This window comes from Pseudophryne corroboree (assembly GCF_028390025.1).
Source record: "Pseudophryne corroboree isolate aPseCor3 chromosome 3 unlocalized genomic scaffold, aPseCor3.hap2 SUPER_3_unloc_54, whole genome shotgun sequence".
Taxonomy (NCBI): domain Eukaryota; kingdom Metazoa; phylum Chordata; class Amphibia; order Anura; family Myobatrachidae; genus Pseudophryne; species Pseudophryne corroboree.
Genome location: NW_026967546.1, coordinates 450,045 through 471,774, shown reverse-complemented (window position 1 = coordinate 471,774; position 21,730 = coordinate 450,045). Strand labels below are relative to the sequence as shown.

Below are 21,730 nucleotides of genomic sequence, written 5' to 3'. Positions count from 1 at the left end.
TGCTTCCCGTTTTGCCGGACATACAGGCATTCAGAAAACCCTTGAGTTTATCTCTAGGTCCTATTGGTGGCCAACTCTGAAGAAGGATGTCATGGAGTTTATTGCATCTTGCCCAAAGTGTGCCCAACACAAAGTATCCCGCCAGTCGCTTGCGGGGCAACTGGTTCCATTATCTGTTCCCCGTCGACCGTGGACCCATTTGTCGATGGACTTTGTTACAGACCTGCCTACGTGCAACAAGTTTAATACCATCTGGGTGGTAGTTGACCGGTTCAACAAGATGGCACATTTCATTCCTCTCACCGGTCTTCCGTCAGCTTCCAAGTTGGCTCAAGTGTTCATTCAAGAGATCTTCCGACTCCACGGTCTTCCTGAAGAGATTATCTCAGATCGAGGAGTACAATTTGTAGCCAAATTCTGGCGAAGTTTGTGTCAAGTCCTCCAAGTCAAGTTGAAGTTTTCTACAGCTTACCATCCTCAGACCAATGGTCAAACTGAGATGGTGAATCAGGACTTGGAGGCCTTCCTCCGCATTTATGTGTCTTCCTCTCAAGATGACTGGGTTCAACTCCTTCCCTGGGCCGAGTTCAGCCATAACAACCAATACCATTCCTCATCTTCTTCTACACCATTCTTCATCAACTATGGATTCCACCCTAAAGTTCCAGAATTCCAGCCGCTTCCAGCAACTTCTGTTCCAGCAGTGGATGTCACCTTGCGTCAGTTTGCAAACAACTGGAAGAATGTACGAGCGGCTCTGCTCAAAGCATCGCTCAGGTACAGGAAGTTTGCAGATAAGAAGCGTAGAGCGGTTCCTGCTCTCAAGGTGGGTGATCGTGTGTAGTTGTCCACAAAGAATTTGAGGTTAAGAGTTCCCAGCATGAAGTTTGCACCTCGTTACATCGGTCCTTTTAAAATTGAACAAGTCATCAATCCTGTTGCTTACAGACTCCAGTTACCTCCCTTCTTGAAAATACCTAGGACATTCCATGTTTCCCTTTTGAAACCACTGATTCTGAATCCGTTTCATTTTGCACTTCCTCCGGCTCCGAAAGTCCAGACTCAACGGGGAGTTGAGTATGAAGTTGCCAAGATTCTGGATTCACGTTTCCGTTACGGTCAATTACAGTATCTTATTGACTGGAAGGGCTATGGTCCTGAAGAACACTCTTGGACCAATGCTTCAGATGTCCATGCTCCTGCCTTGGTCCGGAATTTCCACTCTAAGTTTCCTCAGAAGCCTAAGAAGTGTCCTGGGGCCACTCCTAAAAGGGGGGGGTGCTGTCACGATCCGGGTATCTGGGCGCCATTACCTGCCGTTTAGATGCCTCCTGAAGCTGGCTCAGCGTTCCAGGGCCGGATTTCATCTGTAATACTGATGTCCACATTCTGCATCCCTATCCTGTCACTCTGAGACGCTGTCACAGCGGCGCCATGGTTACCATCTGAATGGCGTCTGCCATCCTCCGCGGCCTCCGCCGCCATTCCTGTGTTCCAGTATACAGGTTGTCAGAGTGGCGTCTCATGCCAGCCGCGGCCTCCGCTGTTGTCCGCGTGGTTCCAGTATGCAGTTGTCAATCTGGCGTCTCCTGTCCTCTGCGGCCGGCGCCGCCATTGCTGCTAAGTTTTCACATGGATTTCCAAACCAACTTTCCCTCCAAGTACCAACATGGGCGCAGCCATGTTGGTTTCTGTCACATGTTCAATCTCTACCAATCCGGTGTTCCCCTGGAATCTGCATAATTGCTTAGCCAATCCCTTCCTTGCTGCAGGTATAAGTATCCTGTGCCTGAGCAAGGAAGGCGTCAGTGCTTTGGTTGTCAAACCTAGCTCCAGTCTCTCTCCTGTGGTTGTTTTCCAGGTTTCCAGCTCTTGTCTCCAAGCTTCTACTAAAGAGACCCACTCCAGCCTACCACCTGCGGTGCAGCCTGACTCTGCAGTCCTCTGTGACTACTTCATTTCCAGCTACAGATTCACCTGCTTCCAGCACTCAGCTTCCAGCAGAGATCAGCTTCCCTTAAAGCACCGGTATTATTATTTTATCGCTCTCAAGCTTCATATTTCATTTGTATTTCATCGCTCTCAAGCTTCATATATCATTTAGCTGGTTCCACCCAGCACTCACTCCGTGTCTACATCTGACTGGTTCCAACCAGTACCCACAGCAGCCACTTCATCTTCAGCAGTCCAGCTTCCCGAAGAACATCAGCTGGTACGATCCTGGGTTATTCCCACTACTACAGTCGGGCCTGGTAAGGACTTTCCATCTAGGACAATAAGAACTGTACCCATACAACCAGAGCCCTGTGGCCACCCTGTAGTACCCAGGAACTGTGATATGTTATTGCTGATCTTACGTATTTCTTTTATTACTGCTGTGTTGCATGGAGTTTGTTAATAAACATCATTGACTTTTATCTTAATTGTCGTGGTCACGCCTTCGGGCAATCTTCCTACATGTAACTTACATGTCCAGGGGTCTGATACAACCTTCCAGGTTTCACTACAACTTAGCCTCTACAACTGAGGCTGCCTCCCGTCAGCTCAGGCCCTCAGTTGTGACAATAGGGGCCTACAGTAAGTCAGTAAGGAGGCAGAAGCTGCTTCTGGTACATGGACCCTGGTCATGTAGGGGTGGGAGAGTCAGTAAGATTATGTAATAGATGCCTACAGTAAGTCAGTAAGGAGGCAGAAGTTGCTTCTGGTACATGGACCCTGGTCATGTAGGGCTGGGAGAGTCAGTAAGATTATGTAATAGGGGCCTACAGTAAGTCAGTAAGGAGGCAGAAGCTGCTTCTGGTACATGGACCCTGGTCATGTAGGGCTGGGAGAGTCAGTAAGATTGTGTAATAGGATGCCTACAGTAAGTCAGTAAAGAGGCAGAAGCTGCTTCTGGTACATGGACCCTGGTCATGTAGGGGTGGAAGAGTCAGTAAGATTATGTAATAGGTGCCTACAGTAAGTCAGTAAGGAGGCAGAAGCTGCTTCTGGTACATGGACCCTGGTCATGTAGGGCTGGGAGAGTCAGTAAGATTATGTAATAGGACCCTACAGTAAGTCAGTAAGGAGGCAGAAGCTGCTTCTGGTACATGGACCCTGGTCATGTAGGGCTGGGAGAGTCAGTAAGATTATGTAATAGGGGGCCTACAGTAAGTCAGTAAGGAGGCAGAAGCTGCTTCTGGTACATGGACCCTGGTCATGTAGGGCTGGGAGAGTCAGTAAGATTATGTAATAGGGGCCTACATTAAGTCAGTAAGGAGGCAGAAGATGCTTCTGGTACATGGACCCTGGTCATGTAGGGCTGGGAGAGTCAGTAAGATTATGTAATAGGGGCCTACAGTAAGTCAGTAAGGAGGCAGAAACTGCTTCTGGTGCATGGACCCTGGTCATGTAGGGCTGGGAGTCAGTAAGATTATGTAATAGGTGCCTACAGTAAGTCAGTAAGGTGGCAGAAGCTGCTTCTGGTACATGGACCCTGGTCATGTAGGGCTGGGAGAGTCAGTAAGATTATGTAATAGGGGACTACAGTAAGTCAGTAAGGAGGCAGAAGATGCTTCTGGTACATGAACCCTGGTCATGTAGGGCTGGGAGAGTCAGTAAGATTGTATTATAGGGGCCTACAGTAAGTCAGTTAGGAGGCAGAAGCTGCTTCTGGTACATGGACCCTGGTCATGTAGGGCTGGGAGAGTCAGTAAGATTATGTAATAGGGGCCTACATTAAGTCAGTAAGGAGGCAGAAGCTGCTTCTGGTACATGGACCTTGGTCATGTAGGGCTGGGAGAGTCAGTAAGATTCTGTAATAGGGGCCTACAGTAAGTCAGTAAGGAGGCAGAAGCTGCTTCTGGTACATGGACCCTGGTCATGTAGGGCTGGGAGAGTCAGTAAGATTATGTAATAGGGGCCTACAGTAAGTCAGTAAGGAGGCAGAAGCTGCTTCTGGTACATGGACCCTGGTCATGTAGGGCTGGGAGAGTCAGTAAGATTCTGTAATAGGGCGCTACAGTAAGTCAGTAAGGAGGCAGAAGCTGCTTCTGGTACATGGACCCTGGTCATGTAGGGCTGGGAGAGTCAGTAAGATTATGTAATAGGGGCCTACAGTAAGTCAGTAAGGAGGCAGAAGCTGCTTCTGGTACATGGACCCTGGTCATGTAGGGCTGGGAGAGTCAGTAAGATTATGTAATAGGGGCCTACAGTAAGTCAGTAAGGAGGCAGAAGCTGCTTCTGGTACATGGACCCTGGTCATGTAGGGCTGGGAGAGTCAGTAAGATTATGTAATAGGGGCCTACAGTAAGTCAGTAAGGAGGCAGAAGCTGCTTCTGGTACATGGACCCCGGTCATGTAGGGCTGGGAGAGTCTGTAAGATTATGTAATAGGATGCCTACAGTAAGTCAGTAAGGAGGCAGAAGCTGCTTCTGGTACATGGACCCTGGTCATGTAGGGCTGGGAGAGTCAGTAAGAGTGTGTAATAGGGGACTACAGTAAGGAGGCAGAAGCTGCTTCTGGTACATAGACCCTGGTCATGTAGGGCTGGGAGAGTCAGTAAGATTATGTAATAGGGGCCTACAGTAAGTCAGTAAGGAGGCAGAAGCTGCTTCTGGTACATGGACCCTGGTCATGTAGGGCTGGGAGAGTCAGTAAGATTCTGTAATAGGGGCCTACAGTAAGTCAGTAAGGAGGCAGAAGCTGCTTCTGGTACATGGACCCTGGTCATGTAGGGCTGGGAGAGTCAGTAAGATTATGTAATAGGGGCCTACAGTAAGTCAGTAAGGAGGCAGAAACTGCTTCTGGTACATGGACCCTGGTCATGTAGGGCTGGGAGTCAGTAAGATTATGTAATAGGTGCCTACAGTAAGTCAGTAAGAAGGCAGAAGCTGCTTCTGGTACATGGACCCTGGTCATGTAGGGCTGGGAGAGTCAGTAAGATTATGTAATAGGGGACTACAGTAAGTCAGTAAGGAGGCAGAAGCTGCTTCTGGTACATGGACCCTGGTCATGTAGGGCTGGGAGAGTCAGTAAGATTATGTAATAGGGGACTACAGTAAGTCAGTAAGATTATGTAATAGGGGCCTACATTAAGTCAGTAAGGAGGCAGAAGATGCTTCTGGTACATGGACCCTGGTCATGTAGGGCTGGGAGAGTCAGTAAGATTATGTAATAGGGGACTACAGTAAGTCAGTAAGGAGGCAGAAGCTGCTTCTGGTACATGGACCCTGGTCATGTAGGGCTGGGAGAGTCAGTAAGATTATGTAATAGGGCCCTACAGTAAGTCAGTAAGGAGGCAGAAGCTGCTTCTGGTACATGGACCCTGGTCATGTAGGGCTGGGAGAGTCAGTAAGATTGTGTAATAGGGGCCTACATTAAGTCAGTAAGGAGGCAGAAGAGGCTTCTGGTACATGGACCCTGGTCATGTAGGGCTGGGAGAGTCAGTAAGATTGTATTATAGGGGCCTACAGTATGTCAGTAAGGAGGCAGAAGCTGCTTCTGGTACATGGACCCTGGTCATGTAGGGTTGGGAGAGTCAGTAAGAGTGTGTAATAGGGGCCTACATTAAGTCAGTAAGGAGGCAGAAGATGCTTCTGGTACATGGACCCTGGTCATGTAGGGCTGGGAGAGTCAGTAAGATTATGTAATAGGGGACTACAGTAACTCAGTAAGGAGGCAGAAGCTGCTTCTGGTACATGGACCCTGGTCATGTAGGGCTGGGAGAGTCAGTAAGATTATGTAATAGGGGACTACAGTAAGTCAGTAAGGAAGCAGAAGCTGCTTCTGGTACATGGACCTTGGTCATGTAGGGCTGGGAGAGTCAGTAAGATTATGTAATAGGGGACTACAGTAAGTCAGTAAGGAGGCAGAAGCTGCTTCTGGTACATGGACCCTGGTCATGTAGGGCTGGGAGAGTCAGTAAGATTATGTAATAGGGAACTACAGTAAGTCAGTAAGGAGACAGAAGCTGCTTCTGGTACATGGACCCTGGTCATGTAGGGCTGGGAGAGTCAGTAAGATTATGTAATAGGGGACTACAGTAAGTCAGTAAGGAGGCAGAAGCTGCTTCTGGTACATGGACCCTGGTCATGTAGGGCTGGGAGAGTCAGTAAGAGTGTGTAATAGGGGCCTACATTAAGTCAGTAAGGAGGCAGAAGATGCTTCTGGTACATGGACCCTGGTCATGTAGGGCTGGGAGAGTCAGTAAGATTATGTAATAGGGGACTACAGTAAGTCAGTAAGGAGGCAGAAGCTGCTTCTGGTACATGGACCCTGGTCATGTAGGGCTGGGAGAGTCAGTAAGATTATGTAATAGGGGACTACAGTAAGTCAGTAAGGAGGCAGAAGCTGCTTCTGGTACATGGACCCTGGTCATGTAGGGCTGGGAGAGTCAGTAAGATTATGTAATAGGGGACTACAGTAAATCAGTAAGATTATGTAATAGGGGCCTACATTAAGTCAGTAAGGAGGCAGAAGATGCTTCTGGTACATGGACCCTGGTCATGTAGGGCTGGGAGAGTCAGTAAGATTGTATTATAGGGGCCTACAGTAAGTCAGTAAGGAGGCAGAAGCGGCTTCTGGTACATGGACCCTGGTCATGTAGGGCTGGGAGAGTCAGTAAGATTGTGTAATAGGGGCCTACAGTAAGTCAGTAAGGAGGCAGAAGCTGCTTCTGGTACATGGACCCTGGTCATGTAGGGCTGGGAGAGTCAGTAAGATTATGTAATAGGGCCTACAGTAAGTCAGTAAGGAGGCAGAAGCTGCTTCTGGTACATGGACCCTGGTCATGTAGGGCTGGGAGAGTCAGTAAGATTATGTAATAGGGGCCTACATTAAGTCAGTAAGGAGGCAGAAGCTGCTTCTGGTACATGGACCCTGGTCATGTAGGGCTGGGAGAGTCAGTAAGATTATGTAATAGGGGCCTACAGTAAGTCAGTAAGGAGGCAGAAGCTGCTTCTGGTACATGTACCCTGGTCATGTAGGGTTGGGAGAGTCAGTAAGATTCTGTAATAGGGGCCTACAGTAAGTCAGTAAGGAGGCAGAAGCTGCTTCTGTTACATGGACCCTGGTCATGTAGGGCTGGGAGAGTCAGTAAGATTGTGTAATAGGGGCCTACAGTAAGTCAGTAAGGAGGCAGAAGCTGCTTCTGGTACATGGACCCTGGTCATGTAGGACTGGGAGAGTCAGTAAGATTATGTAATAGTCACCATCTTATAGGCAGCCGGTGAAAGGAACAGAGAATGGGTGTTATGTGGTAAGTCTGGTTGGTAGGTAAAGCTGAGCTGTAGCCCTGCCCTTTGTTGGTGAACTTCTACCATATGGACCTGTTTCACAAGGACTGAGTCACAGCCAACTGGCATCACCCACACCTGGAGCTCAGCTAGACAACCATTTAGGATTGGTACTGGGTACTCAGTACCCGGAGAAAAGAACAGGTCATCTGCATAGCAGTGGTAGATGAGGGCATGACATCTGGTTATTTCAGAAAGAAAAGATGACTACTGGCGCTATAATACTAGATGGCGCATATATGAATGAAGACGCCTGTATAATAAATAACCATCTGGTTTTATTCAAGACAAAATATTATTATTTTTTAACAACAAACTACTTTCACTATGTAAAATTCACGTATACATGTCATCTAACATTTTTCCTAATTTCAACAACCATTAAAAATCACCTGGCATGTGTTACCATGATAACTATTTCCAGAAATAGATCTTTCATAATATGTCCCGTAAGTGTGTTTTAGAAGAAAATACGCTTAAAGGTGCTGTCCCAAATTGTGGTTGCTGCTCATATGCTATGTGCACACAGCCTAGCACCCCATAAAGCAGGCATATCCAAACTGCGGCCCTCCAGCTGTTGTGAAACTACATATCCCAGCATGCCCTGACACAGATTTGCTGTCAGAGAATGCTACAGCTGTGTCAGGGCATGCTGGGATGTGTAGTTTCTCAACAGCTGGAGGGCCGCAGTTTGGACATGCCTGCCATAAAGCATATATTGCTGTACGTGGTGTGAAGATTATTTCACCCACCAGTAGCATGTATATTGCAAAAAGCATAGGATAGGATAAGAACCTTGAAGAACAACGCATGGCAATGATAAGTATACTCCAGAAGATTAAAATGGTTCCTCACCTGAGTGATGCCTATTGTGTGCAACAAGAGATGATTTATTTCTCAGAGTATAGAAATGGCTTCTCACCTGTGTGACTTCTGTGATGTGTAAGTAAATCACATCTTGTTAGACAACATTTCCCACACTCAGAGCAAGAAAATGGATTCTTACCTGTGTGACTTCTGAGATGTATAAGAAGATTTGATTTGAGTGCAAAACATTTCCCACACTCAGAGCAAGAAAATGGCCTCTCACCTGTGTGACTTCTCTCATGATTAATAAGATGTGATTTCTGTGCAAAACATTTCCCACACTCCGAGCAAGAAAATGGCTTCTCACCTGTGTGACTTCTCTCATGATTAATAAGATGTGATTTCTGTGCAAAACATTTCCCACACTCCGAGCAAGAAAATGGCTTCTCACCTGTGTGACTTCTCTGATGTCTAACAAGTTCTGATTTGAGTGCAAAACATTTCCCACACTCAGAGCAAAAAAATGGCTTCTCACCAGTGTGACTTCTCTGATGTCTAACAAGATCTGATTTGAGTGCAAAACATTTCCCACACTCAGAGCAAGAAAATGGCCTCTCACCTGTGTGACTTCTCTCATGATTAATAAGATGTGATTTCTGTGCAAAACATTTCCCACACTCCGAGCAAGAAAATGGCTTCTCACCTGTGTGACTTCTCTGTCTAACAAGTTCTGATTTGAGTGCAAAACATTTCCCACACTCAGAGCAAAAAAATGGCTTCTCACCAGTGTGACTTCTCTGATGTCTAACAAGATCTGATTTGAGTGCAAAACATTTCCCACACTCCGAGCAAGAAAATGGCTTCTCACCTGTGTGACTTCTCTCATGATTAATAAGATGTGATTTCTGTGCAAAACATTTCCCACACTCCGAGCAAGAAAATGGCTTCTCACCTGTGTGACTTCTCTCATGATTAATAAGATGTGATTTCTGTGCAAAACATTTCCCACACTCCGAGCAAGAAAATGGCTTCTCACCTGTGTGACTTCTCTGATGTCTAACAAGTTCTGATTTGAGTGCAAAACATTTCCCACACTCAGAGCAAGAAAATGCCCTCTCGCCTGTGTGACTTTTCTGATGTATAACAAGATGTGATTTCCGTGCAAAACATTTCCCACACTCAGAGCAAGAAAATGGCCTCTCGCCTGTGTGACTTTTCTGATGTATAACAAGATGTGATTTCCATGCAAAATATTTCCCACACTCAGAGCAAGAAAACGGCTTCTCACCTGTGTGACTTCTCTGATGTCTAACAAGATCTGATTTGAGTGCAAAACATTTCCCACACTCAGAGCAAGAAAATGGCCTCTCACCTGTGTGACTTCTCTCATGATTAATAAGATGTGATTTCTGTGCAAAACATTTCCCACACTCAGAGCAAGAAAATGCCCTCTCGCCTGTGTGACTTTTCTGATGTATAACAAGATGTGATTTCCGTGCAAAACATTTCCCACACTCAGAGCAAGAAAATGGCCTCTCGCCTGTGTGACTTTTCTGATGTATAACAAGATGTGATTTCCATGCAAAACATTTCCCACACTCAGAGCAAGAAAATGGCCTCTCACCTGTGTGACTTCTCTCATGATTAATAAGATGTGATTTCTGTGCAAAACATTTCCCACACTCAGAGCAAGAAAATGGCTTCTCACCTGTGTGACTTTTCTGATGTATAACAAGCTGTGATTTGTATGTAAAACATTTCCCACACTCAGAACATATCAGTGGCCTCTCAACTGCCTTACCTGTGTGTGGGTTAATAGGCTTTGTGTTCTGTGTAAAACATTTGGCATCTATAGAACAAGGAAACACTGTATCTACTGTCAGAGCTGTAACAGATGCACCAATATCAGAGTGATCAGGAGAACATTTCCCAGGATCAGAGGGCTCAGCTGATAGAGCTAGATGTATAATTGGGGTAATGGGGTTATCTCCTGGAGAATCCTGTCTACTGTCATTATCTTTTATGTCACAATCCGGGGATAACATTAGATGTCCTTCTGAGATATTCCTGCTTGTGTGTCCACCTGCTGGAAATAAAATACATTATGGAAATGTGACATTTTCTGTAACAATATTAATCTTGTAAACAATAGGAGAAGACGACTCTCTGGGACACTTAATTGTAAATGTGTGTGTATAATAAAACATAACTTTTAATGAAGGCTTTATAATATTGTGTCTCAGATTATCATTGTGTCCACCCTCGTGAGAACACTCACAATAACAAATGTAATATTATAATAAGACTTAGATATAGCTCTCTCTTGTACTGGTAACGAACCATGAAGTATAAATGGAGACGTAGTCCCTCGGCAAGTCCTATGTCAGCACCAATGTAAAACAATGGATGGGAAACATATCGTATGAATTGGAGATTCTAGATGAACAATAACATCAGTCATATGAGCTGATGGATCAGAGAAATGTCTCCTAACGTTACTCCTGGAAGCATTGGTAAGGTAGCATTCCTTTATGTGTGTGCTCATACACTGGTAAGCCTGTACATGTGTTACTCACCCTTATATAAGGTATATTGCTATAGCAGAGTAGGTGTGGAACAAGGAATTTTACATGCAATACACCATATAATACACTGCAATCATCATCATCATCATCATCATCTGCTAGGTTATAATACCCTGTTACACCCCTATCATCAGTGTCTTACCTCTATACTCTCAATAGTAATAAGGATGATGGTGTGCACAGTAAGTATGATACAGAGAATTACATATCAGAATCTATACAGCTGCCGCCATACTTCTGCTTCTCATACGTGTGCTACTGGCAGCAGTGAACATCTGAGTGAGAGTGCAGGGAAGACAGCAGAGTCTGATGAGAAAGAGATTGGATCTGTCTTTGCAGGGCTGTACCACACCTGTCACCCCTGTTAGTATATAAAATAATAAATAAGAGGGGCGTGGCCTGAGTCCATCCAGACGTGCTTTCTGGAGCTCTCCTCACTAAGTGGCTTCTTATCTACCCTACCTGATAGCTCTCAGCCGCCGCTGGGACCAAGACCCAATCTATTAATTCCACCACTCCTACTGCCCTAAAGCTGCTCGCTCCGCGCACTGTTCATTACCGCAGCCTAGTGACGCCGCTGAAGCCACTGGCTGTATTCTGGGGCTAAGTGTGCCTAGTCTTTCCTGCACGCTCCGGCCACCTGACTTGGAGGCGCTTTTGGCTCAGGCGGGAGCACTTACTCTCCTGCTAACACAGGTGCGCAGCTCCCGTTACTACTGAGGACAGAAGGGTCTGCCCACAGTCACCGGAGCCCTGCGGTGATATTGGGAGGTGAGGTGGCTGCCATTTTGGATCCTGGTACCCGGCCATCGCATGCTTTGCCTTCTGCCTTCAATAATGTGTAAAATTGATATAAACTGCTAAATAAGTGTCCTGACGATTGGACCGGGGTCACTACACTAAATTGAAGCATTTGCCTGGAGGTGAAACTACCTTCTATTTATATGGTACCACTATAATCTACTTCCTCTCAGTCTACATGCAGAGCCCAGTATCAAGTATCGTCTGAGTACAGCTCATTACACTCTGATTACAACCTCACAGTGTGTTATTTTGTGGATTTATCCACTGAATATATTTTGCCATTTGTGTCTCTCTGTGTCGAGAGCTTCACGTCTGTATCACGCTGACCTCTAGTGGAATTTATCGGTTATTACTGTGTTATTTGCGTTGCATTACATCATGTTTAAGCTTTGAGGTCTGATATCAGGGAGATTGGCACTCGTACAGACTAAGATGAAAGAGATTGTTGTGTCTCACAAAGATCTGATCTCAGCTCATGACACCCTTCAGGAAGACCTGGTCTCTATTCGTGATAAAGTCATTGATTTAGAAGACTGGTCTCGGAGAAATAATATCAGAATAATGGGCGTTCCAGATTCTGTTACAAATGCTGAGCTTTATGATTATGCCACGGTCCTCTTGTCAGAAACTTTCACCGAAGGCTTCTGCTGCGGACCTTCTTATTGATAAGATCCATAGGCTCCCAAAGTCCAAACAGGCCCCTATCCAAGCTCCGAGGGACACTCTGCTTTCTTCATATTAAAGAACGTATCCTACAGGCTGCTTTGTCTTCCTCATCCACAGCTGAGTGCCTGGATAATATGCAGCTATTTCCGGATATTTCTCCTGTGACGCTGGCCAAAAGGCGTCTATTCCACCCAAGGGAATATACGTTATGGTAAGAACTTACCGTTGATATCAGTATTCTTCCTAAGTCCACAGGATCCACAAAATAACAATGGGATATGATGAAGCGACAGCCTCCCAGCTTGCAACGGGTCCCGTCCATATATCCCCGCCTCCTTGCTCAGGCAAATCAGTTGTATTCCAAAGCTCAAGGCTGGAGCATCATAGAGAGCCTTAATCAGGCGATAAGAACACACATGCACACCCTTCCGTACAAGAAGGAAGAGGCCAGTGAGTAAAAGGATCCTCAGATCAGGTGAGTCAGGGTGGGATCCCTATGGATCCTGTGGACTTACCATAACGTATATTTCTCTGGCAGGGTCCACAGTTATCCACAGGATAACAATGGGATTTCCCAAAGCAATTTAGTGAAGGGGACGCTCCAGACTGGAAAGGAGAATCCTTCGCCCGAATGCAGCATCCTGAGGCAAAGGTATCAAAGGCATAATGTCTAATGAATGTGTTAATGGAAGACCGTGTGGCTGCCTTACATATGTGTTCCGCTGAAGCACCACGTTGTGCTGCCCACGACGGACCTACCTTACGAGTAGAGTGAGCAGAGACACTAGCTGGATTAGGGAGATCAGCTTGAGAATATGCTTCTGAAATCGTCATTCTAAGCCACCTCGCTAGTGTTTGCTTGTCAGCAGGCCATCCTCTCTTGTGAAATCCGTAGAAAACAAAGAGAAAATCTGTCTTTCTGATGGCACTGGTACGATCCACGTTGATCCTTAAAGCCCTGACTACATCCAAAGATGCATCTCCCACAGAAAGACCTGGCCCTTGAAAAGTTGGTACAACAATTTCTTCCTTAAGGCGGAATTTAGTCACCACCTTAGCAAGATATCCAGATTTAGTTCTGAGAACCGTTCTATCTGGATGAAATATCAGAAAAGGAGAGCGACATAACAATGCCCCTAAATCTGAATCTCTTCTAGCTGAGGCAATAGCAAGTAGAAAGAGAACTTTAGCTGTCAACCATTTAAGATCCACTTTATTAAGTGGTTCAAATGAGGCAACTTGAAGGGCTTTCAGGACTAGACTTAAGTCCCAAGGCACTGTAGGAGGAACAAAAAAAGTTGAATGTGCAGCATTCCCTGGAAAAAAGTACGCACATCCTGTAAATTGGCAATTTTCTTTTGGAACCATACAGTCAATGCCAACACTTGCACTCTCAAGGAAGCCACCTTCAAACCTTTATCCATTACAGCCTGAAGGAATGCTAAGACCCTGGAAACTCTGAAAGCCTTAGGGTCCATTTTCAATTCACTGCACCAATGAATATAGGTTTTCCATATTCGGTGATAAATGCAAGCTGAGGAAGGTTTCCTTGCTCTGAGCATAGTCTGAATTACCTGTTGTGAGAATCCTCTTGACTTCAGGATAGATGTTTCAAGAGCCACGCCATCAAAGACAGTCGATCCAGATGTCTGTGATAACAAGGACCCTGCATCAGTAGATCTGGATGTTGAGGGAACAGAAGTGGAACACCCATCGACATACTCAGCAGATCTGTGTATCAATGTCTCCTGGGTCAAGCCGGAGCTATTAGTATCACGGCACTTTTCCCTTGCTTTATCTTTCTCACCACCATGGGTAATTGATTGAAGGAAACACATAAACCAGATGAAAGTCCCATGGGACCGACAGGGCATCCACAAAGATCGCTCTGGGATCCTTTGTTCTTGCCCCATAAGCAAAAACTTTGTTGTTCAGATGGGATGCAATGAGATCTATCTCTGGAAACCCCCACTTGTCTACTAGCGTCTGGAAGACCTCCGGGTGTAGAGACCATTCATTTTCCTGAATGGCGTGTCGACTGAGAAAGTCCGCTTCCCAGTTTAGGACTCCCAGTACGAACACTGTGGACAAGGCTGGATGATGAAGTTCTGCCCACTTTAGTATGTGACTTACCTCCTCCATCGCTTTCCGGCTTCGAGTTCCTCCCTGATGGTTGAGGTACGCTACTGCCGTTGCATTGCCTGAGCAGATCTGGACTGGTTTTCTCCGAAAAATGTCCTTTGCCTGAATCAGTGCCATATATATGGCCCAAAGTTCCAATATGTTTATTGGCAGGCAACTTTCTTCCCTGGTCCATTGCCCCTGAAAACACATTTCTGACACTGCTCCCCAGCCCTGAAGACTGGAATCTATCATCAGAATTTCCCAATCTGATATCCAAAGGGGTCTACCCTTGTCCAGATGGGATGTCTGTAGCCACCGGGCTAATGACCTTCTTACTTCTATTGTAAGAGACAGGGTCTGTGTTTTTATTGTCTGATGCAACCCATGCCATTTGGCAAGAATCAGAAGCTGCAGAGGCCTTGAGTGGAATTGTGAATACTCCACCATGTCGAACGTTGATACCATCAAACCCATCACCCGCATTGCTGCGTGAATGGATACCATTTCACTGTGTAACAAGTCCTGAATCCTTGAGTGAACCTTGGATATCTTGTTCAGATTTAAACTTACTCTCTGAAGACCTGAATCCAGTACCAGCCCCAAATGAGTCATCTGTTGTGACGGAACCAGAAACAATTTTTCCCAATTTATGAGCCACCCATGGTTCTGCAGACATGTTATTGTCTGTCGCAGATTACATAAGAGCAACTCCTGCATCTGTGTCAGGATTAAAAGATCAACGAGGTATGGAAAATATATTTTCTCATACGTCCTAGAGGATGCTAGGGTCATCATAGAACCATGGGGTATAGACGGGATCCGCAGGAGACATGGGAACTTTAAGACTTTGAAAGGGTGTGAACTGGCTCCTCCCTCTATGCCCCTCCTCCAGACTCGTTTTATAATTGTGCCCAGTGAGACTGGACGCACTGCAGGGAGCTCTACAGAGTTTCTCTGACAAGACTTATGTTAGGTTTTTTATGTTCAGGGAGGCTGGCAACAGACTCCCTGCTTCGTGGGACTTAGGGGAGAGGAGTATCACCCACTTCCAGTGAGCTCAAGGGCTCTGCTTCTGGCTACAGGACACCATTAGCTCCTGAGGGTGCTGATCGCTGGGTATGCCTAGATGCTCACACCCGCAGCCCGCCGTCACCCCCTTTCAGAGCCAGAAGTCAGAAGACAGGTGAGTAGATGAAGAAAAGAAGACTTCAGTGACGGCATTTATCTGAGGTACTGCAGCGTGCGGACGCTGCGCGCCAAGCTCCCACATGCAGCACTACAGGGTGCGCGGGGGGGGGGGGGGGGCGTCCTGGGCATCTAATAAATCCTCAGTGGACATCTGGCAAGAGGGGACATTAGTGCAGAGGTACTGTCCCAAAACCCCCGCCATTATAATCATACAAGAAGCGGTACTGAAGCGCCCCATTAAGGGGGCGGAGCTTCGTCCTCACAGCTCACTCGGCGCCATTTTCTCTCCATCAGGCTGCAGAGACGCTGGTCCTTCCTTCACACTGACAGGTATCAGGGCGCAAAACAGGGGGGGGGGGGGTCACTGGCTAAATTTGGAGCAATATACTTTATATAAAAAGCGCTTATTTGGCGTTTATTGGGCGCTTCAGAACTGCTGATTGGACGCTGGGGTGTGAACTGGCAAATCCCCTCTGTGTCTCTCTGACAGGCTTTACTGTGGGTCTGTCCCCTATATGCCCGGTGTGTCTGTGGGTGTTTGGTGCACGTGTGTCGACATGTCTGAGGATGAAGGCTCTTCCCAGGAGGAGGCTGTATTAGGGACACAAACGGCTGCAGCGGTGACCCTGTCGGCACCGGCGACGTCGGATTGGATAAATGTGTTGAACACCTTGAATGCTAATGTGGCTCTTATTAGCAAGAGGCTAGATAAGTCTGAGTCTCAGACACAGGCATGGAAGAAATCTGCAGAAGATATGTTACTGCAAAGTCAGGTCCCCTCAGGGTCACAGAAACGTACACTGGCCCAATTGGCAGACACTGATATCGACACAGACACTGATTCCAGTGTCGACTATAGCGATTCCAGATTAGACCCAAAATTGGCATAAAGCATTCAGTACATAATTGTGGCTGTTAAAGGGGTATTACATATCACTGAGGACCGGCTGTCTCTGATAAAAGGGTCTGTATGTATAAGGAAAGGAAACCTGATGTAACGTTTCCTCCCTCTCATGAACTGAACACGCTATTTGAAAACCTCTGTGAAGCTCCTGACAAAAAGTTTGAGATTCCAAAAAGAATTACGGTAGCTTATCCGTTTCCCTCGGCGGATAGGGAAAAGTGGGAGTCACCCCCCACCGTGGACAAGGCCCTGTCACATTTGTCTAAAAAGGTGGCTCTTCCGTCACCTGCCACGGCGGCCCTTAAGGATCCTGCGGTTCGTAAACAAGAAACTACGTTAAAGTCCATTTATGCGACCACAGGTACGCTACTCAGACCTGTCATTGCGTCTGCGTGGGTAAGTAGTGCTATCGAAAAGTGGGCAGACAACTTGTCTTCTGATGTAGATACTCATGATGCTGGGTTATATCAAGGACTCTGCAGCCTACCTTAAGGAAGCTGCGAGAGATATTGGTCTTTTGGGATCTAAGGCCAATGCCACGGCAGTCTTAGCTAGACGAGTGTTGTGGATACACCAATGGAATGCTGATGCCGATTCCAAGAAAAGTATGGAATCTCTACCATATAAAGGTATGGCTTTATTTGGTGACGGCCTTGATAATTTACCGTGGGTAAGTCATGCTTTTTACCTTATGTTCCTCCACAACAAAAGAAAAAGCATCACTATCAGATGCAGTCCTTTCGGTCCAATAAATACAGGAAGGGCCGAGGTTCTTCCTTCCTTGCTACTAGAGGAAGGGGAAGAGGTAAATGATCACCAGCCTTGTCAGGCTCCCAGGAGCAGAAGTCCTCCCAGGCTTCTGCTAATTCAACCGCATGACGTTGGGGCTCATATGCGGGAGTCCGCACCGGTGGGGGCACGTCTCAAACTCTTCAGTCAGTTTTGGGTTCGTTCAGACCTAGACCCATGGGTTTTACAAATAGTATCCCAAGGGTAGAAGCTGGAGTTTCAAGACGTTCCCCCTCGCCGTTTTTTCAAATCGGCCTTACCAGCTTCTCTTCCGGACAGGGAGGTAGTTTGCGACGCAATACAAAAGTTGTGTCAAAATCAAGTTATCGTCAGGGTTCCCCTGTCACAACAGGGAGAAGGCTTTTATTCGAGCCTGTTTGTGGTCCCGAAGCCGGACGGTTTGGTCAGACCAATCCTAAACCTGAAATCCCTAAATTTCTACCTAAAGAAATTCAAATTGAAGATGGAGTCTCTCCGAGCAGTGATCTCCAGTCTGGAGGAAGGGGATTTTATGGTGTTGGTGGACATAAAACATGCCTACTTACATGTTCCCATTTATCCTCCGCATCAGGCTTACCTGAGGTTTGCAATTCAGGATTGTCATTACCAATTTCAAACATTGCCGTTTGGTCTGTCCACGGCTCCGAGGATTTTCACCAAAGTGATGGCGGAGATGATGGTTCTCCTTCGCAAGCAAGGAGTCACGATTACCCCATACTTAGACGATCTCCTGATAAAGGCGAGATCCAGGGACCAGTTGGTGTAAAACGTTGCACTCTCCCTGACAGTTCTTCAGCAGCATGGTTGGCTCCTAAATTTGCCAAAATCCCAGTTGATTCCGATGACGCGGTTGTTTTTTTTGGGAATATTGGACACAGAACTACAGAGAGTCTTTCTTCCAGTGGACAAGGCTCTGGAACTTCAGAGTCTGGTCAAACAAATTCTGAAACCAGCAAGAATGTCAATCCATTAATGCATTCAGTTGCTGGGGAAGACGGTTGCGGCCTACGAGGCCATTCAGTTTCGCAGGTTCCATGCAGAGTGTTCCAGTGGGACCTGTTGGACAAGTGGTCCAGGTCCCACCTACACCGGAGGATAATCCTGTCTTCCAAGACCAGGATATCACTCCTGTGGTGGCTGCACAGCTCTCACCTCCTAGAGGGGAGCAGGTTCGGGATACAGGACTGGATCCTGGTGACCACGGATGCAAGCCTCCGAGGCTGGGGGGCAGTCACAATGGGAGAAAACTTCCAAGGAAGATGGTCAAGTCAGGAAACTTGTTTCCACATAAATGTTCTGGAGTTAAGGGCCTATTACAACAGGGGCCGTGCGTGTATCAGGACTTACCGCGCTTCGTTTGACGGCATGGCGGTTGAGCGCAAAATCCTAGCCTGTAAGGGTATTCCCAGTGAAGTAATTCCCACACTTATTCAGCCAGAAAAGGTAACGTCTAAACATTACCACCGTATTTGGAGAAAATATGTTTCTTGGTGTGAATCCAAGGGGGCTCCTACGGAATAGTTTCGACTAGGACGTTTTCCCCATTTTCTACAAGCAGGTGTGGATGCGGGCCTAAAATTGGGCTCAATTAAGGTACAGATTTCGGCCTTATCGGTTTTATTTCAGAAACAATTGGCCTCCCTTCCAGAAGTTCAGACTTTCGTAAAAGGAATGTTGCACATCCAACCTCCATTTGTGCCTCCAGTGGCACCACGGGATCTTAATGTGGTGTTGCAGTTCCTTCAATCACATTGATTTGAACCTTTACGGAAGGTGGAGTTGAAATTCCTCACTTGGAAAGTGGTCATCCTGTTGGCCTTGGCATCTGCAAGGCGGGTGTCTGAGTTAGCGGCCTTGTCTCACAAGAGCCCTTATTTGATCTTCCATGTAGATAGAGCTGAATTGAGGACACGTCAACAATTTCTACCGAAAGTGGTTTCCTCTTTCCACATGAACTAACCTATTGTGGTGCCTGTGGCTACTGACGCCTTCGCTGAGTCAAAATCTCTGGATGTGGTCAGAGCTTTGAAGATTTATTTTCGCCAGAACGGCTCAGATTAGGAAAACAGAGGCTCTGTTTGTCCTGTATGCTCCCAACAAGGTTGGGTGTCCTGCTTCCAAGCAGACCATTGCACGCTGGATCTGTAACACGATTCAGCATGCTCATTTCACGGCTGGATTGCCGTTACCGGAATCGGTGAAAGCCCATTCTACTAGAAAGATGGGCTCGTCCTGGGCGGCTGCCCGGGGGGTCTCGGCATTGCAACTTTGCCGAGCAGCTACTTGGTCTGAGTCAAACACATTTGCAAAGTTCTACAAGTTTGACACCTTGGCCGATGAAGACCTTCAGTTGTTCAATCGGTGCTGCAGAGTCATCCGCACTCTCCCGCCCGTTCTAGAGCTTTGGTATAACCCCATGTTTCTATGATGACCCCAGCATCCTCTAAGACGTATGAGAAATAGACGTTATGGCAAGAACTTACCGTTGATAACGTAATTTCTCTTATGTCCACAGGTATCCACAGGATAACATTGGGATATGCTGGAGCGACAGCGGAAATGGCACCAAACAGTCACAAGCTTTCTGGCCTCCCAGGATGCATCGGGGCTTCACCATATAATCCCGCCCACTCACTCAGTCAAATCAGTTCTTTCCACAGCGATTAGGCAGGAGCATCAGGTAGAAACCTATTTAGGCGATAAGAACACACACCCTTCCATACAAGAGGGAAGAGGTTTAATGATTGTCAAGATCCTCAAATCAGGTGCATCAAGGTGGGATCCCTGTGGATACCTGTGGATATAAGAGAAATTACGTTATCAACGGTAAGTTCTTACCATAATGTCTAATTCTCTGGCTGGGTCCACAGGTTATCCACAGGATAACATTGGGATTCCCAAAGCCAGTTTTAGTGGTGGGGACGCTCCTGATTACACAGGAGGACCTTTCGCGCGAAGTCTGCATCATGAGAGGCAAAAGTATCCAAGGCATAATGTTTGATGAATGTGTTTATGGAAGACCATGTGGCTGCCTTACAAATCTGTTCTGCTGAAGCACCCTGTTGTGCTGCCCATGAAGGACCTACCTTACGTGTAGAGTGAGCAGAGACATTAGCCGGAGTAGGGAGATCTGCATGAGAATAAGCTTCTGATATTACCATTCGGAGCCATCTTGCGAGCGTCTGTTTACTAGCAGGCCATCCTCTTCTATGAAATCCGTAGAGGATGAAGAGAGAATCTGTTTTTCTGATGGCACTAGTACGATCTATGTAGATTCTTAAAGCTCGGACTACATCCAGCGACGCTTCTCCCGCAGAAAGTCCCGATACCTGAAAAGCTGGGACTACAATCTCTTCATTAAGGTGAAACTTTGACACCACCTTCGGAAGATAACCAGATCTAGTTCTGAGAACTGCTCTGTCTGGAAAAAAATTTAGTAAAGGAGACTTACATGATAATGCTCCTAAATCTGACTCTCTTCTGGCTGACGCCATTGCCAATAGAAAAAGTACTTTAGCCGTTAACCATTTAAGATCTGCTCTCTTAAGTGGTTCAAACGGAGGTCCCTGGAGAAATTTAAGAACTAAATTCAAATCCCAGGGAGCTGCAGGAGGAACAAATGGAGGTTAAATATGTACCACTCCCTGAAAGAAAGTATGTACATCCTGTAAATCAGCAATCTTTCGCTGAAACCATACAGTTAACGCTGATACTTGAACTCTCAAGGAAGCTACTTTCAAACCTTTATCCAATCCTGCTTGAAGGAAATCCAAAATCCTGGATACTTTAAAAGATCTCGGATTCAAACTTCTTTCAGTACACCAATGAATATAGGCTTGCCATATTCTATGATACACACGAGCTGAAGAAGGCTTTCTTGCTCGGAGCATAGTTTGGATTACTTGTTTTGAAAATCCTATAGCTTTTAGGATAGAGGTTTCAACAGCCACGCCGTCAAAGACAGACGATCCAGATGACTGTGACAACAAGGACCCTGCATTAGCAGATCAGGACGTTGAGGGAGCAGTATTGGTGCTTCCACGGACATTCTCAGTAGATCTGTGTACCAATGCCTTCTTAGCCAAGCTGGAGCTATTAGAATTATTGCTCCCTGTGCTTGCTTTATTTTTCTCACTACTCTGGGTAACAGAGATATTGGAGGGAACAGATATGCCAGATTAAATTTCCATTCTACTGACAGTGCGTCTACAAGGACCGCTCCGGGATCCTTGGTTCTTGATCCGTACTTCAGAACTTTGTTGTTTAGACGAGACGCCATGAGGTCTATCTCTGGTAGACCCCATCTGTTCGCTATTGTCTGAAACACTTCTGGGTGTAATGCCCATTCGGTTTCCTGAATGGTGTGTCGACTGAGAAAATCCGCTTCCCAGTTCAGTACACCCGGGACAAACAGTGCTGACAATGCTGGGAGATTGAGTTCTGCTCATCTTAGAATGGGAGTTACTTCCTCCATCAATCTTTTGCTGTGAGTTCCTCCTTGATGATTGAGGTACGCAACTGCTGTCGCATTGTCTGAGCGAATCTGGACCGGTCTTCCTTGCAGACTGTCCTTTGCCTGAACTAGAGCC

At 46.5% G+C, this 21,730-nt stretch overlaps 2 protein-coding genes across 2 annotated transcripts in view; one reads left to right on the top strand and one right to left on the bottom strand.

Moving 5' to 3' along the window:
• LOC134984430 (oocyte zinc finger protein XlCOF6.1-like) overlaps nucleotides 1–21,730 on the top strand; it is a 213,781-nt gene that overhangs the window by 76,237 nt on the left and 115,814 nt on the right. The window lies entirely within an intron of this gene.
• Nucleotides 7,915–21,730, bottom strand: part of LOC134984428 (zinc finger protein 271-like) — a 29,784-nt gene continuing 15,968 nt past the window's right edge. Inside the window, exon 2 of the mRNA XM_063950008.1 lies at nucleotides 7,915–10,167. Coding sequence (XP_063806078.1) covers nucleotides 8,165–10,167 — 2,003 coding nt within the window. The 3' untranslated portion in view covers nucleotides 7,915–8,164. The remainder of the gene's footprint in view (nucleotides 10,168–21,730) is intronic.